This window comes from Oryx dammah, unplaced genomic scaffold, assembly GCF_014754425.2.
Source record: "Oryx dammah isolate SB20612 unplaced genomic scaffold, SCBI_Odam_1.1 HiC_scaffold_25, whole genome shotgun sequence".
NCBI classification, from domain to species: Eukaryota; Metazoa; Chordata; class Mammalia; order Artiodactyla; family Bovidae; genus Oryx; species Oryx dammah.
In genome coordinates, this window is record NW_024070209.1 from 77,007,122 (window position 1) to 77,022,114 (window position 14,993).

At 35.8% G+C, this 14,993-nt stretch overlaps 1 protein-coding gene across 1 annotated transcript in view; it reads right to left on the reverse strand.

Annotated features, from left to right (window-relative positions):
* TDRD15 (tudor domain containing 15) overlaps nt 1–14,603 on the reverse strand; it is a 95,449-nt gene extending 80,846 nt beyond the window's left edge. The window contains exon 1 of the mRNA XM_040225703.1: nt 8,354–14,603. Coding sequence (XP_040081637.1) covers nt 8,354–14,603 — 6,250 coding nt within the window. The remainder of the gene's footprint in view (nt 1–8,353) is intronic.
* Nucleotides 14,604–14,993: the final 390 nt, after the last annotated feature.

A 14,993-nucleotide genomic window follows, 5' to 3' on the forward strand; every position in this document is an offset into this window, starting at 1 on the left:
AATAACACAAGAAAAGACTCTACACATGGACATCACCAGATGGCCAACACCGAAATCAGATTGATTATATTCTTTCCAGCGAAGGCAGAGACACTCTACACAGTCAGCAAAAATAAGACCGGGAGCTGACTGTAGATCAGATCATGAACACCTTATTGCCAAATTCAGACCTAAATTGAAGAAAGTGGGGAAAACCACTAGACCATTCAGGTATGACCTAAATCAAATTCCTTATGATTATACAGTGGAAGTAAGAAATAGATTTAAGGGACTAGATCTGATAGACAGAGTGCCTGATGAACTATGGATGGAGGTTCATGACGGAGGTTCATGACATTGTACAGGAGAAAGGGATCAAGACCATCCCCAAGAAAAAGAAAGGCAAAAAAGCAAAATGGCTGTCTAAGGAGGCCTTACAAATAGCTGTGAAGAGAAGCAAAGCGAAAAGCAAAGGAGAAAAAGAAAGATATACCTATTTGAATGCAGAGTTCCAAAGAATAGCAAGGAGAGATAAGAAAGCCTTCCTCGGCAATCAATGCAAAGAAATAGAGGAAAACAACAGAATGGGAAAGAGGAAATGGCAACCCACTCCAGTGTTCTTGCCTGGAGAATCCCAGGGATGGCAGAGCCTGGTGGGCTGCAGTCTATGGGGTCGCACAGAGTCAGACATGACTGAAGTGACTTAGCAGAGATCTCTTCAAGAAAATTAGAGATACCAAGGGAATGTTTCATGCAAAGATGGGCTCGATAAAGGACAGAAATGGTATGGACCTAACAGAAGCAGAAGATATTAAGAAGAGGTGGCAAGAATACACAGAACTGTACAAAAAAGATCTTCATGACCCAGATAATCACTCACCTAGAGCCAGACATGCTGGAATGCGAAGTTAAGTGGGCCTTAGGAAGCATCACTACAATCAAAGCTAGTGGAGGTGATGGAATTCCAGTGGAGCTATTTCAAATCCTAAAAGATGATGCTGTGAAAGTGCTGCACTCAATATGCCACCTAATTTGGAAAACTCAGCAGTGGCCACAGGACTGGAAAACGTCAGTTTTCATTCCAATCCCAAAGAAAAGCAATGCCAAAGAATGCTCAAACGACTGCACAATTGCACTCATCTCACACGCTAGTAAAGTAATGCTCAAAATTCTCCAAGCCAGGCTTCAGCAACACGTGAACCGTGAACTTCCAGATGTTCAAGCCAGGTTTAAAAAAGGCAGAGGAACCAGAGATCAAAGTGTCAACATCCACTGGATCATCACAAAAGCAAGAGAGTTCCAGAAAAGCATCTAGTTCTGCTTTACTGACTATGCCAAAGCCTTTGACTGTGTGGATCACAATAAACTGTGGAAAATTCTGAAAGAGATGGGAATACCAGACCACCTGACCTGCCTCTTGAGAAATCTGTATGCAGGTCAGGAAGCAACCATTAGAACTGGACATGGAACAACAGACTGGTTCCAAATAGGAAAAGGAGTACATCAAGGCTGTACATTGTCACCCTGCTTATTTAACTTATATGCAGAGTACATCATGAGAAACGCTGGGTTGGATGAAGTACAAGCCGGAATCAAGATTGCGATTAATCTTGCGAATAACCTACTACACAGATGACACCACCCTTATGGCAGAAAGCGAAGAAGAACTAAAGAGCCTCTTGATGAAAGTGAGAGAGTGAAAAGTTGGCTTAAAGCTCAACATTCAGAAAACTAAGATCATGGCATCTGGTCCCATCCCTTCATGGGAAATAGATGGGCAAACAGTGGAAACAGTGGCTGACTTTATTTTGGGGGGCTGCAAAATCACTGCAGATGGTGATTGTAGCCATGAAATTAAAAGACGCTTACTCCTTGGAAGGAAAGTTATGATTAACCCAAACAGTATATTAAAAAGCAGAGACATTACTTTGCCAACAAAGGTCCGTCTAGTCAAGGCTATGGTTTTTACAGTAGTCATGTATGGATGTGAGAGTTGGACTATAAAGAAAGCTGAGCACCGAAGAATTGATGCTTTTGAATCGTGGTGTTGGAAAAGATTCCTGAGATTCCCTTGGACTGCAAGGAGATCCAACCAGTCCATGCTAAAGGAAATCATCCTGAATATTCACTGGAAGGACTGATGCTAAAGCTGAAACTCCAGTACTTTGGCCACCTGATGCAAAGAGCTGACTCATTTGGAAAGACCCTAATGCTGGGAAAGACTGAGGGCAGGAGGAGAAGGGGACGACAGAGGATGAGATGGTTGGATAGCAGCACCAACTCAATGGACATGAGTTTGGGTAAACTCCGGGAGTTGGTGATGGACAAGGAGGCCTGGCATGCTGCAGTGCATGGGGTCACAAAGTGTTGGACATGACTGAGCAACTACACTGAACTGAGGTACTAGTGAAAATACTTTGTGTTTTATTTAATCCTCCACCAAACAATGGAGTAATTATGATGATCTCCATTTACAGACGAAGAAGCTGAGGAACAGATCAGTTAAAAAGCTTACCTACATTTTCAATTAGTAAAGGATGGAAAAAGGAATTCAAACTCACGGAATCTGGCCTCCATGCCCATATTTTTCAGTACCATGCTAGATTTAATGCAAGTGATTTATGAATATATATATCACTTAGTGTTGTATTTTCAAAATTCCATCTGACATTTTGCATGCCTGTCAGCCACCCCCCTTTGGATGTCCAGATAGGATCTCAAATTTAAAATGTCAGACAATATTCTTCTCTAAAACTGAGTTGCCATTCCAGATTTCTTTCAAAGATGTCTTCCAGGTAAATAAACAAACTGTATAAGACATACTCATTGGCGAATAGCTGAGAGCATTTCCTATAAGATCAGAAGCAAGAAATGAATGTTCACTCTTGACACTTTTATTCAACACAGTTTTAGAAATCCTAGCCATGGCAATCAGAGAAGAAAAAGTAAAAGAAATTAAAATTGGAAAAAAAGAAGCAAAACTGTTACTGCTTGCAGATGACATGATACAATATATAGAAAATCCTAAAGATGGTACCAGAAAGCTATTAAGAGTTCATCAATGAATTCAGTAAAGTTGCAGGATACAAAATTAATATACAGAAATCTGTTGTATTTCTATACACTAACAACAAAAGATTAGAAAAAAATTAAAGAAACAATCCCATTTACCATCACATCAAAAAGAATAAATTACCTAGGAATAAACCTACCTAAGAAAACAAAAGACATGTACTCTGAAAACTACAAGATGCTGATGAAAGAAATAGAAGATTACATAAACAGATGGAAATATACACTATGTTCTTGGACTGAAAGAATCAGTATTTTCGAAATGACTATACTACCAAAGCAAACTACAGATTCACAGCAATCCCTATCAAGTAACCAATGGCATTTTTCACAGAATTATAACAAGAAAACCTTAAAATCTGTACGGACACACAAAAGACATCTAATAACCGGAGCAATTTTTAGAGAAATTTAGCTGAAGGAACCAGGTGCCCTGACTTAAGACTACACTACAAAGCTACAGTCATAAAAACAACAGGTATTGGCACAAAACTGAAAATATCAGTGTAACAAATATCACTGTTTTTCTTAGAGAAAAACATAGGCAGAACACTCCCTGACAGAAATCACAGCAATATCTTCTTCAAGCCATCTGCTAGAGAAATGAAAATAAAAACAAAAAAACTAATGGGACCTATTTAAATTCAAAAGCTTTTGCACCACAAAGGAAACCACACACATGAAAAGATCCCCAACACCACTAATTATTAGAGAAATGCAAACCAAAATTACCATGAGATACCACCTCACACTTGTTATAATGGCCATCATCAAAAAACAAAAACAAAAACCTACAACAGTAAATGCTAGAAAGGGTATGGAGAAAAAAGAACCCTCCTACACTGTTGGTAAGAATGCAAACTGATACAGTTACAGATGAATGGATAAAGACGTAGTAATATATACAATGGGCTATTACTCAGCCATTAAAAAGAATGAAAAAATGCCGTTTATAGCAACATGAATGAACTGAAGTTTATCATAAGTCAGAGAAAGACAAGTATTATAAGATAAAGCTTACATGCAGGACCCCAGGTGGTGCTAGTGGTAAAGAATCTTTCTGCCAAAGCAGGAGACACCAGAGATGCAGGTTCAATCCCTGGGTCTGGAAGATCCCCTAGAAAAGGAAATGGCAACCCACTAAAGCATTCTTTTCTAGAAAATTTAACAGGCAGAGGATTCTGGTGGGTTATAGTCCATGGTGGCAGGGGTGGGGGGGTATCTCATAGAGTCAGACAAGATTGAGCACTTTTCACTTCAGAATCTACTGTATAGCATAGGGGACTCTACTCAATATTCTGTAATAACCTAAATGAGAAAAGACTCTGGCTCAGCAGTCAACAATCTGCCTACAGTGCAGGAGCCACAGGAGATGTAGATTCGATCCCAGGATCAGGAGATTCCCCTGGAGGAGGGCAAGGCAACCCACTCCAGTACTCCTGCCTGGAGAATCCCATGGACAGAGGAGCCTGGTGGGCTACATTCTATAGGGTCACAAAGAGTTGGACAAGACTGAAGCAATTTAGCATGCATGCAAGCACAGTTTACATGAAGATTCTTTTTGAAATAATTGTTTCAGGACTTCCAGAGAAAAATAAAAAAGCAAGTACCAACCAACCAACCACTGCAATAAAACAAAAAACAAAAGAACTCTGTAAAAACATCCTGGAGAAGGACTAGTAATTTTTATTTTGGAGAAAACAGTCTGTAAATAAAAACAATTGCCTTGAATATTTAAATATTCATATGTTATAGTAGGCTGAATCTATGAACAAGTTAAGACAATTGTCTAAATATAAGAGGCAGCAACTTCTACAAGATAATGGCGGAAAGCAAAGAGGAACTAAAGAGCCTCCTGATGAAGAGGAGAGTGAAAAAGCTCAACATTCAAAAAACTAAGAGCATGGCATCCAATCCCATCACTTCATAGCAAATAGATGGGGAAAAAGTAGAGAAAGTAATATTTCATTTTCTTGGGCTCCAAAATCACTGCAGACGGTGACTATAGCCATGAAATTAAAAGATGTTTGCTCCTTGAAAGAAAAGCTATGACAAACCTACATAGTGTATTAAAAAGCAGAGACATCACTTTGGCAGCAAAGGTCCATATTGTCAAAGCTATGGTTTTTCTAGTACTCACGTATGGATGTGAGAGTTGGACTATAAAGAAGGCTCAGTGCTGAAGAATTGATGCTTTTGAACTGTGATGCTGGAGAAGAGTCCCTGGACAGCAAGATCACACCAGTCAATCCTAAAGGAAAGCAACCCTGAATATTCATTGGAAGAACTAATGCTGAAGTTGATGCCCCAATATTTTGGCCACCTGATGCAAAGAGCTGACTCATTGGAAAAGACTTTGATGCTGAGAAAGATTGAGGGAAGGAGGAGAAGGGGCTAACAAAGGATGAGACGGTTGGATGGTATCACCAACTCAATGAACATGAGTTTGAGCAAATCCAGGAGATGGTGAAGAACAGGGAAGCCTGGTGTGTTGCAGTTCATGGGATCGCTAAGAGTGGAACACGACTTAGCAACTGAACAACAACAAACTTCTATAACTAAAACAATACCTGAGCAAGATGAAATAAATGCATTATATACTTCTAGGCCATTTCTAATACAATGTCCATTACCTTAAATTAAGTTTAGCAGAGGATTACTATGACTTATTATGTATAGTCTGGACTCCAAATACAGAAACAATTCTAAACATTTTCCCCACATGAAAATACAAAATTGCTATTTTCTCCCACAATTCAAGAAGCTATCCATAGTAATTTCTAGAATAGCAATTCTGTACCTTGGCTATACATCAGAATCACTTGGGGAGCTTTAAAATCTTAATGACAAGGCCACAGTTTGACCAATTAAAACAATCTACAATCTGTAAAACTGACACACAGGCATCAGAATTTTAAAAAAGAAAACATCCTTTCTTAACGCCAATGCAAAGCCTAGCTTGAAAAGCATGGCTGTTAGAGTCCCTCTGCTAACATTTTTAATAATCACTAAAGTTTCTCAAGTGTTGATTATCTTCAAATAAGAACTACTAAAACTATTTTGCTCTAGACTCAGACAAGCTACAGCCAATAATAGCAGCAAACAGCAGTGGTTACTATTGCTCTTGGATAAGTAATACAGGTGGAAGAACCCAGATGGCACTCCAGGCAATGAAATCAGTTTGTGTTGTTTTCTTATTTTGTTTTGTTCTAAAACTATGATAATAGCAAATCTATCATCCTATTCTCTGTCCATAAAACCATATATTTTTGTATCACTGAAGTTATGATCTTTCCTTAAAAGGGACTTCAAATTTTTTAGAAGTATAATTTAATGTTTGATTCTCTAACTCCTTTTATAACTGCTACTTTCAACACTTTAAGTTTTTGACTCACTGTGTGCTAAGGATGCAGGAGATGGGATAGACATGGTGACCAAAAGTGGGATCTTAAAGAATCTGATGAGCAAAACAAAGAAGGCAAAAACATTCACAAGTAAAGGAACAATAAAAGATATGTAAGTGCCAAAATGAACAGACTGATGGTCAGGGGTTTTATAGAAAAACCCTTTCTAAAATAAACTATTTTTTAAAGTATAAATAATGGACAAAAGTAGACTCTGTAGTTGGAGAAATCTGAATTTAAAATTTCAGTTTCTTACTTAACAGCTTTATGTCCATGGGCAATTTACTTAATTTCCCTGAGCCTTAGTGAAAATATTCATAATAATTTTGGGGGAGAAGGACACTTCTCATTCCTGATCTTCCTCCATGTGGAAGTATTCATGATTGAGGCACACTTCTAGATTAACAACCCTCTGGTCTCATTCCACCCTTACTCATACTCGAGAAGTCGAGGCAATCTGTTTCATTTACAGTGAGAAAGATCTATGTTTTATTCGTCTCTTCCTCTTCCCTCTCTCTCCCTTTATAGATATGGCTACCTCAAGCTGTAAATTTTACATGGGTAAGCCCCCATGGAGAAACTCTCCTCTGTGCCTATGTGGGTTAAGCCTACTTTTATAGATTCAGTATTGGGAAACCTATATACCCATGTATGTAAGCCACATTCATCAACTATTGTTTTGTTTTTAATAAATGTAGTATGTTGCTCAATTGTCTTTCCGCTTGTCTCTGTAAGGTGGTTTTGAATTCAGGCAAGGAAGTAGGATACTAGTTATTAATTTACATTTTAATGGAGCTTAAAAGAGTAGTGGAAAGCTTTAAATAAGCTAATATGTATAATTCCACCTAGTACCTGGGAACATAATAAGCATTCTACCATTACTGCTACTATGATAAAAGAGTGATTCAAAAATTAGGGAAAAAAAAAAGGGGGCCCATACTAAAGCATTTATCAATTCACTACAAAACATCTAATATGAATTCAAATGAAATACTTTCTAAAATATATCAATTAAAAACAAGATACCTCCATTCACTGAAACAATGTAACCTGTATATGTTGGAATAATATACAAGTTAGAGGATTCATTAAGCACAGAATATTCTACAAGTTGGAGCATTCATTAAGCATAGAATATTCTTTATAACCTATAAGTCCTCACTAATTCATTTACAAAATGAAATATAACACACATAAACAAGAAAAGATAATACACAGGTTGGAGCATTCATTAAGCATAGAATATTCTTTATAACCTATAAATCCTCACTAATTCATATATAAAATGAAATATAACACACATAAACAAAAAAAGATAATACTCCACACAGAGAATATTAAAATTTTAACTCTAGCACATAGGCTATTAAAAATTTAATGTTCATGAACAGCTTGATATCTGAAAGTTTTCAGATGACTATGCTAGAGTCAATCCTACAAGTTTAATTACATTGTCAATATGCTAAAAATCATACTCAAAAAACCTCAAGATATATGTAATCTGATAAGAATCAAAGTATAATAGAAAACTGATTCTTCAAAATGCACCCAGGAAGCTCTCTAATAGTAGCAAGATCAATGTGAGATCTGTGGACCTTCAGGAGTTTTGAGAAACCCGTGAAGTTTGTAAAATGTCATGCACATGTTCATGTATATGTGGTTCAAATCCTCTACTTTCATTACATTCACAAAGCATTCATAAAAGGTAAAAATAGCAAAGCATCATTTTATAATTCAAGTGATCTCTTCTAGTTATCCCTTTATTCAAATTTTTAGTAAAATCTTGCAGGGCATTTTCAACTTGAATAATTTTAGTAAATAACAAACCTTTAAATAATCAAAAATAGAATCTACAAAATCTACAAAATAGAATTATTTCTTTAAAAATGTCCACTTACCTTTCAAATGTTTTGATACCATTACTTCATTAACATGTAGTGCTTTTCCTGTTGTTCTTAAGTCCACTGTATTATTTTCCTGCAATCCTTCACTTAGCTTTGCAAAAATGTTTTCAATGCAATTGGTGTTATTCTTCAAACCATTAGATGATTCCCAAAATGAAGCTGTTGCACATGTATCAGATGTAATGGTACTTCGGGGATTATGTTTTCCAGTATCAACGTTCTTCCTCCTCAGTACTGAGTTTCCAGACTGTAATCTTCTACTAATATGGCTTTTCCTTAAGAGGTGTTTATAGACGTCTTTCCTCTTTATAGTTTTCTGATTTTTTAGCACTTGCTTCTCAGTGCATGTACAATTTATATTTTCTATTTTGTAATTATTTTGATCTAACAATTGGCAAATAGGCTTACTCTCTGACTTATATTGGACTTCAACAGATCCAGCAGTAACTGCGTCGAGATGAGCTGAATCTTCAGAATAAATTCCAAGACCAGAGGCAACTAACATGTCTGCCAAATTGTTTTTCTCATGAATGATGTCTACCTTCAGTTTTTTTTCAAAACTGTATTCCCTAAACTGAAAAACTAAGCCTGGTTTACTCAGGAAATCTTGAAAAAATCTTTTGGCTTCTTCATTCCAATGTTTCCCTTCAGCAGGTAAGACACCATGTAAGATGCAAGGATAACTTAGCCTCGGCAAATTCAGAAGTTCTTCAGGAACAACTTTAAGATTTTTTATATCTGAATAATGTATGTAAACAGAAAATCCATAGTCAATCAATATAAGAAGTAAATTCTGATCAGAGACTTCGGAAATTTCTACTCTATTCCACTGATCTTCCAATTCATATTTGAACAAACAACTAGAACCGGGAATTATATGCTCTTGAGGCACTGTTTCTAAGTCTTCTGGTAGATCAGAAAGCAACATAAAGAGAGATTTCATTGTGTCAAAGAAATCTTCCAACTGAACACAGAAGTCTGATGGATCAGAAACAGCAGTGGCAATACCAAAATATTGCCTACCATTTTGAAGCTGTGTCCAAGGAAATGATCTTATGGTACATGGTAATACGGGAGTCTTAGATTCAACACTACAAATAATTCCTGAAGATCTAAATTTGTTTTCTTCAACATGAACTGTATTTAAATTTAAATATTCCAAAAGTAACAGACCATCTATCAAAATGTCTACTTTCCAAGCAGAGTCTAAATATTTCAGGAAAAGGATGCTTATTTCCAAATGAGCAAACAAACCCACAATGGATTCAAATGGCATCTTCCTAAAATTTTCAAACCAAATCCATTTACAAGGCACAGCTTGTCTTGGAATATTTCTGATTTCATTACTGAGCACCTTAGTATTACATAAAGGCACTATTTCATACCTACCACAATCTACTAAAAAAACAAGCACTTTCTCATCAACATACTTATCTACTTTTGATCGATACCACTTAAAAGTGTTCTTAGATTTTGCCAAGCATTCCAAGCCTTGCTCAACATTTTCCACTGATAAAAAAGCAGTGTTTCTTACTTCTTTAGTAATTAATACTGTTAAATCTGATAAAGTCTTTTTATTTTTAGATAACTTCACATAAAACGTTCCACTTTGTGAAACATGAAGTATTTCAGCCTTTTCAAGTTGTCCAGGTTTTAACTCTTCAAAAGGAATACTAACCAGTTGTTGGTAGAATGGCTGAAGGATCACAGAATCTTCATATCCATTTGACCCTCCTTTCTTCATTTCATTATCAACAGGGCCCATCTTTTGAGAGACAACCTGAGGCATTTCTAATACTATTCTCTGTAGTTTCGAGCATGCTGTCCATTTCACTAGTTCATTAATGACACATTTTTCATCACAAATTACATTTACTTCCCATTTCTGTTCATGCCTTTTCAAAAACTCACAGGAAACTGTTTTGTTACTTACTCTTGAAGCAAAATAATCCACAGTTTTTCTGTCCCATATTTCATTAGGTTCATTCCACTTGACTCCACTAAGGAAACAATGAACTCCTAGCTGAGGAATGGTTAAGAATTCCTTCTTAATTTCATAAATTTTAGATGTGCTTACTACTGCAGTGTTACCATAGTCAATAAATTCCACTTCATAAGAATTTCTTGACAAAATTTTCTTAATAACTGCTCTGTAAATGGCATTGTCACCAGAGTATTCTGCAACTACAAGATCTCCTACCATGGGTTTAACTGATTTTCTCTCTCTCACTATACTGGCTCTTCTTACATTTAGAGCAGCCGCTAGTCTGATGATTAAATTTTCATTCTCAGCAAGCTGAATATGGAAACTCGCTGGATTACTTATATTAGAAACATATCCTTTAACATATGCATTTAAGTAAATCTTGGGTTGAGGAAGGTCTTTAATTTGTGGTCTAGCATGACTGTGTATGTTTTTTGAGGCTGCTTTATTTAATTTTCTGATAAAGGACTGTGATACAACCTTTACTGAGTTTTGGCCCACATCATGTTCATCAAGAATGTGTGCAAGTTCAGGGACAATTTCTACACCTTTATTTTTAAGTTCATCTTGCAAAGACGTCTTCACCTTGTTTTTTGACACAGGTTCCACTTTACAGCAAACGGATGGTTTCAAAAGCCTGGCATATATACTTCTGGGATTCATCAGCTGATCTGTTTTGCTTTCAGAATATGTTATTAGACTAGTTTCACTTATGTTACGGTGATAGTTGTTTTCTATTTTGCCTTTCAAGGAAACAGCCTCTTTTTTATTCTCATTTGTTTTATAATCCTTTTTCACACACTGTGCTTGGTCACAATGTTTTTTTTGATAAGCATGAAGCAACATTTTAATTTTCTGATTTATATGTTGATATCCATCATATAAGTCCACACCAAACTGGCCATCTGGCTCCCTGGACAGTATTTTTGCCCTTAATGGTTTTCCAAAATATTTATCTGCAAACCAGTTATTGATTTCTGCTGGAATATCTACATCACTAAGATCTGACAAAAAACATTTAATAGCTTGCATAGGTGTAAACAGCAACTCTGGAAATTCATCTGAAACAGCCCTCAACATACTTTCTTCTACTAACTGCTCATTTCCAAAGTCCACAAAATACACCAGGAAGTCAGATAATGAATCTGTCGGCACTGATAAAGCTCTGTAAGAGAGACCATCCTCTACATACTTAGATATACATAATCTCATTTTACTAAAATTATATTTGGGGCAATCACTGAGGTAACTAATTTCCCTGATTTTTGTTTCTATCATCTCTAGGTCTTTATTATTTCTACTAAGTTGGCAATAAAACTTTTGAGGACTATATATGTGAGATATATATATTTCTTCCTCACTTCCAATTTTTATATTGAAGGAAGAATAACAGTAACTGTAAAGACAAACTGAAGATGGAAATGGCTTTGATACTGTACAATATTGTACAGAGCCATGACGAATAAGAAATTCTTTTGCACTAGTAAACGGAGACTGTAAATCCACTAAATTACTTAAACAGTTTGGATATATAAGAACTATGGCAAAGATGACACAAGTCAATAACCCTCTAGATGAAGAAATAAAATTCTCAAAGTCTCTGTATGCTTCTCTCGACCAAGTGAATACTTTACAACTAATGGGTTCAACTAAATGGTTAAGACTACATCTGAAGGCCTGGGCTTCTAAAGAAAGAAACTGTGGCTTAATAGCACAAAGATCTCTAATTAAAACTCTTTCCTGGTAGCCATAATCAACCAGTACTACATCAAATTCTTTTTTTGATATTTGAGTCAAAATAGCAGCTCTATACCACTTCCCATCTTTAGAGGATTTAGCAACACAAGCCATCTGCCCAACCTGATAAGGATCAGAATGAACACTATAATAATCCTGAAGTTGTTCCATTAGTAATTTTAAATCTTCTAACTTACACTGCAGCTGGCATAAGAAGTCACCTGGGCCACAAGAATAAGAACACTTAACTTCAAGGACTGTTCCTGGTTTAAACACATATTCTTTATAACGCCATGGTGACTCAGGTCCCACAGACAAGGTGAAAGGGTTTTTTAAGTCAGAGAAATTAACAGGTGGGGACTTTAACAAAGACAAATTACTTTCTTTTAGCTTATTTGAATGGTACCTTTTAGATTGAGGTCCGTCAAGGGCAGATATGACTTTGTTAACGTTAACTTTTTTTTTAGATTTTAAATTTAACACTGAATATTCACTTACAAATTTTGGACAACATTCTGGTTCTACTTCCCAATATTCTGCATATCCAGCTTGTAACATAAGAGAGACAACATCACTATTTTCTGAGGCTTCAATACTCTGAATATTTACAGTATATTTGTCATCTTTTTTTGCTATAACCTGAAGCAAAACTGCTTTGTTCAGGACAATTTTTTTAAAATAATCAACAGCAGCCTTCACCCATAAATCTTCAACAGGAAATATATGTGCAAGTGAACAGCACATGGCTAAAGCAGGCAACTCACAGAACTCTGGAAGCAAAATTTTTACATCAAAAAATGGTATGGAATCAGTATTTCCATAATCTAAAAAATAAACATTAATTTTATAACCATTAATTTCAGTGATGACAGCTCTATAAAAATGTCTATCCTTGCTATATCTAGCACAACAAAATAATCCAGGTTCTGGATTTCTTAGAATCAGTTCATCATTTTCACACAAATCATAATATTTGTTTATATTTTTCATTATATCTTGAAATTCATTCTGATGTTCATTAGTACGTACCCAGAAATTTGATGGATTTAATACATACACTACAAAAGCTATATAGGCAGCCTCTATCTTCATTTCTACAGTTTTAACAGGAAAATCTATTTTAAAAGTATCTTTTTTACTTAGAGAGTCTATCGACCGCTCAGTGTTTGCAATAAAACTCTCAACTGCAAAGCTGTTTACCTCAGAAGCACTAGTCGCCCTCAGCCTATTATAAATTTTTGAATCAGACACTGGACAAAGTACTTGTGTGCCTACAGTCTTCAGCAGACACTTAGAACTAATTGCAGACTCTTGACTTTCTAAGGTTACATAATACAAATGCTCATCCTTATTGAACTGATCAAGGTGTGCATATACTACCTGTCCTAACAAGGCTTGTTTAAATATACTCAGTTGAGATTTTCTTGTATCTCTGTCTGGACTGTGTAAACATGTTAGAGAACATGGAAATGAAAATAATGGTACTAAGATAAAATCTTGTTTAAGTTTCTTTACATGAACTGAAGGTATAGTCTCACTACTGCCATAATCCATAAACCAAATTCTCACTTGATTATTGGGCAAAAGCTGCTGAAGAATTCCTCTATGCCACTGTCCATTTCTCCTTCTGGCAACACAAAGTAGTCCAAAATTATCACAGGTGGGACTACTTCCTTGGCTGATAATATCATAATGCAATGTCATACATGTTGTAAAGTTTTCTAACTCTGGAATCCATTTAATTAATTGGCAATAAAATTTACTTGGGCTCAAGGCAGATGATACTTTTACACTTTCAGTACTGCCCACTGACAAAGATGGTTGCAAATTATCCAGAACATGCTGAATATCAAGTAAAGTAGCATTATTACTTAATGATGATTCAGGTCTTTTATGGTGTAATGAATCTGGCATTTGTTTGGGGAATTCTTTTACCATTTCCACAATAAGACGAAATGAATCTCCATCAATGAGTCTCCCTAATTGTAATTCAAGAACCTGGGATATTATGTTTGGCACTTCAAGAAGAATCATCTGAAGAGGCAAAACAGCTTGTACACAACCTTTCACTTGTAGTCCTACTAATGACCTGAAATAATTCAAAGCCTTGGGAGACCATTTTTCCCCAGCTGGTAGTATGTTGGCCAAAATGCCAAATGTTACCCGTGGTGGTAGCTCAAATAAGTTGCCACAGGCTGAAGCAACGTGCGTACTGTCAACTCTCAGTTCCTCTCCGCGATCTATGAGGAGCACAGTATAGAGTTCATTTTTCTTTTCCACAACTCTTCCTCTCTGCCATTCTCCTGAGACTCTTTCTTCTACCAAACAGAAGTCATCAATGTCTACATTATTGTTTCCTTTTTGAATATGCTGTATTTCCCTCTGCAATATGTGGTAGTCAAACTCACATTCAATGTTATTTCTGCCTTGAAATTTCACCAGAATGTCCTTGGGAAGACATTCTATATGTGATATTGTCAGATTCACATTTAAAAGGGTTGGTAACAAAGATGTAGGATCCATTTTCTAAAAAACAAATAATAAGAACCTATTAGCTTCTGGACAGACAGTTGTCAAAATTAAATGAAATTAGTCTTATATGTACGTAAACATAAACCAAATTAGTCTTAGATGTATGTAAACATATATTAAATATAAAAATAATGCCATGTCTGTATTTATCAAACTGAACATGTTGGTAAAAATTATACATATTGGACAAGATGATGAAATAAATAAAATGCATCTGACCACTCACTGCCTTTCATACTTTCAAAAAATTCTACTGAAATAACCAAGAGAACATTTAAAAATAGGGAGAGAAATATAATCACTGGAAAACAGAAAAAAAGGCAGTATTTTTCAAGAGACTAACAAATCTCTACTAGATATTGGACGGATAGTGTAATGGAA